The 2,500-nt window shown below is 46.6% G+C and overlaps 1 protein-coding gene across 1 annotated transcript in view; it reads right to left on the reverse strand.

The window, feature by feature from the left end:
- Window positions 1-6: 6 nt before the first annotated feature.
- trim67 (tripartite motif containing 67) overlaps window positions 7-2,500 on the reverse strand; it is a gene marked incomplete at its 5' end in the record, with an annotated part of 121,472 nt that continues 118,978 nt past the window's right edge. The window contains 1 exon segment of the mRNA XM_032543078.1: window positions 7-2,483. Coding sequence (XP_032398969.1) covers window positions 2,436-2,483 — 48 coding nt within the window. The 3' untranslated portion in view covers window positions 7-2,435.

The raw sequence follows: 2,500 nt of genomic DNA on the forward strand, positions 1-2,500 counted from the left end.
GTCAAGACCAAAAGCCATATCTGGCGAGACCAGTGGCCGAGACCGAGACCGAGACTGAGACAAGTCTGAGTCCAAATACTAGCGAGTCCGAGACAAGTCCGAGACCGAGAAACAGGATGAATCAATGTCCCTGTTGTTGCCTCCGTCCGCCAGCAGAGGGCGAGCTGTCGCAGCAGTTGGCTTCAACGTCACTCAAACACAGTAATACAGGACACTATTTACAGTACCAGCTTCAGATATTTAGTAAACTTCTGTGACGCTTAATCCATGCTTAATACCACACGTCATAATCATAACTCACATATCAGTATTTACATTTGTTTGTGGATTTCCGTTCACACGTAAACCCAATCCTTGTATGGCAGGCGTGTCTCAGAACTTCTTTCTTACAGATCATAGGGAATAGAGCGGAAGGAAGGGAATAGATCTATTGAAATCTTTATTACAATTGATTATTACAATTGTAATAAAGATGAAAGCAATCCTCTCCATCCTCTGCTGCATTAGTGGTGAAATATACATGGGTGATGTCATTTAAAACAACATCTTGTGGTTGTAGTCACAGTGGTTTGGTTGGATTTGGCTGCAGGATCCGATCCCTGATGAGACATGTAACAGCAGACGCACCTTTACCTGATGTGACTTTTTGAGATCCTTCAGTACGACACACTGAAGGCGCCTGACAGAGCTTCTACAGAGAGACTGAGAGATGAGCACAGAATGAAATTTCCATGAGACGACTGCACTTTGCTCATCTACTTTTGATGTATTCCAGGAGCTGTTGGGTCTTATGAAACAACAACAAAAAAAGGCTTAGGATCAGTTCCATCTCTTTTTCTAAACTTTAATCGCTCAAGGTGACAACGTTTTTCTCGTGAGACGGGGTGAGACGGGGTGAGACGGGGTGAGACGGGGTGAGACGGGGTGAGACGGGGTGAGACGGAGCCTGGGAGAGGCTGCAGGGAAACATCAGGGCAGGAAATGCTCCTGCAGGCAGTTAATCAGCCTTGTTTCCTCGCTTTTATTAATTCAATCAAACTGTTTACACACAGTTTTGTATTTTTGGCAACCTAATTTAACAGCAAATGTATATGTATTAACCAAATACTATAATATAAAAAGCCATGTTATGCTTCTGTGGAGGGAGGCATCACTAAGGGCTGATCATAGTGACCCTGTTCCTTCTGACCACGGTTGGACATCTGCAGCAGGAGAAGTTAACCCTCTCTTTGATTTCATGTTGTTTATGGAGAAGGAGAACCAGGAAATGGGTCGGCGTGGGGGAGGGGGGGGGGGGGTGAAAGATGTGGGTCGCTGCAGCGTGTAGTTAGGGTCCGGCGACGTCGATTCACCACAGAAGCATAAAACAGCCTTTAGGCTGAATGTTGTGAACTGCTAATAACATGAGGCACACGTGCACGTCTGATTGGTGCAGCCATAAAAACATGGCGTCATGGGTTTGGTTATGTCATCACACCACTGACTGCATGCCAGGAAATGTACCATAATGAATTGACACACTTAATCAGAAAATAAAGCCCTCCCATGCTTTGCATATCCGTCATATTACCGCAAAATGAAATGGAACCAGGCCCGATCCTGACATCAGAGTGTGAACCTTTAGTCCAATGCACCGAATGATCTCTACCTCACTTTGCAGGCAGTAGAGAAGAAGGGAAAACGGAGGAGGGAGAAGGGGGGGAGGGAGGGCTGTTGGAGGCACAACTGGGGGAGAAGTGTAGCTTTTAAATATTCATGAGTGAAACATCCCACGGTGCCAATCCAGCTCTGATAAAACCCTTTCTTCATTTAGTCTTACCTCGTGAGCTGTAAGGACACCTGAGAGAGACGCAAAGCAACGACAAGCACTGCTGAATCGTTTTTCCCCGCGCCTCCTGAGATCACCTTGTTGTTGTGGAAACCAAATGTGATGTTGTTTTCCGATCTGAAAATCTCAAATAGAGACAAGTATGACAGTTGATGATTGATTTGCTGCACAGTGTGGGAATCTCCATCGATTCTGTCGGAGTGAGACGGTCGATTAGTTCAGTCTCCGGCCTCGAGTTGAACTTTCAGGCTGTAAGTTTCCTTTTTTGGTAAAATCTCCGGATGGTACACGCTGGAGCAGGAACATTAATCACGTTAGTATCCTGAAGTTCACAGGCCAAAAAACTGGGATATGAACAAGTGTGGCAATCCACAGGAACTTTAGGCATCTCTGTTGGGACGTCCACACGCGCCAATCCTTGTGTTTATAGACAATTATCAGCCAGAATTTATTCCTTCGTCGCAAATTACAGAGCAGGGATTCACATCGAGGTGTATTCGAAACACAGGGCACCTCGGGGAGGATGGGAGACGGGTAAAGGTCCACGTGGACGGCCAATGACATCGATGGTGTGTATCCAGGGGCCGCTCGGAGGAAGGAAGGGCTCCTACTGGTTGGTGTTCTTTGGCACCACCAGGCCGGTCAGTAGCGTCGCCTGGAAGGGACAAACAG

The sequence above is a fragment of the Etheostoma spectabile genome, chromosome 18 (genome assembly GCF_008692095.1).
Source record: "Etheostoma spectabile isolate EspeVRDwgs_2016 chromosome 18, UIUC_Espe_1.0, whole genome shotgun sequence".
NCBI classification, from domain to species: Eukaryota; Metazoa; Chordata; class Actinopteri; order Perciformes; family Percidae; genus Etheostoma; species Etheostoma spectabile.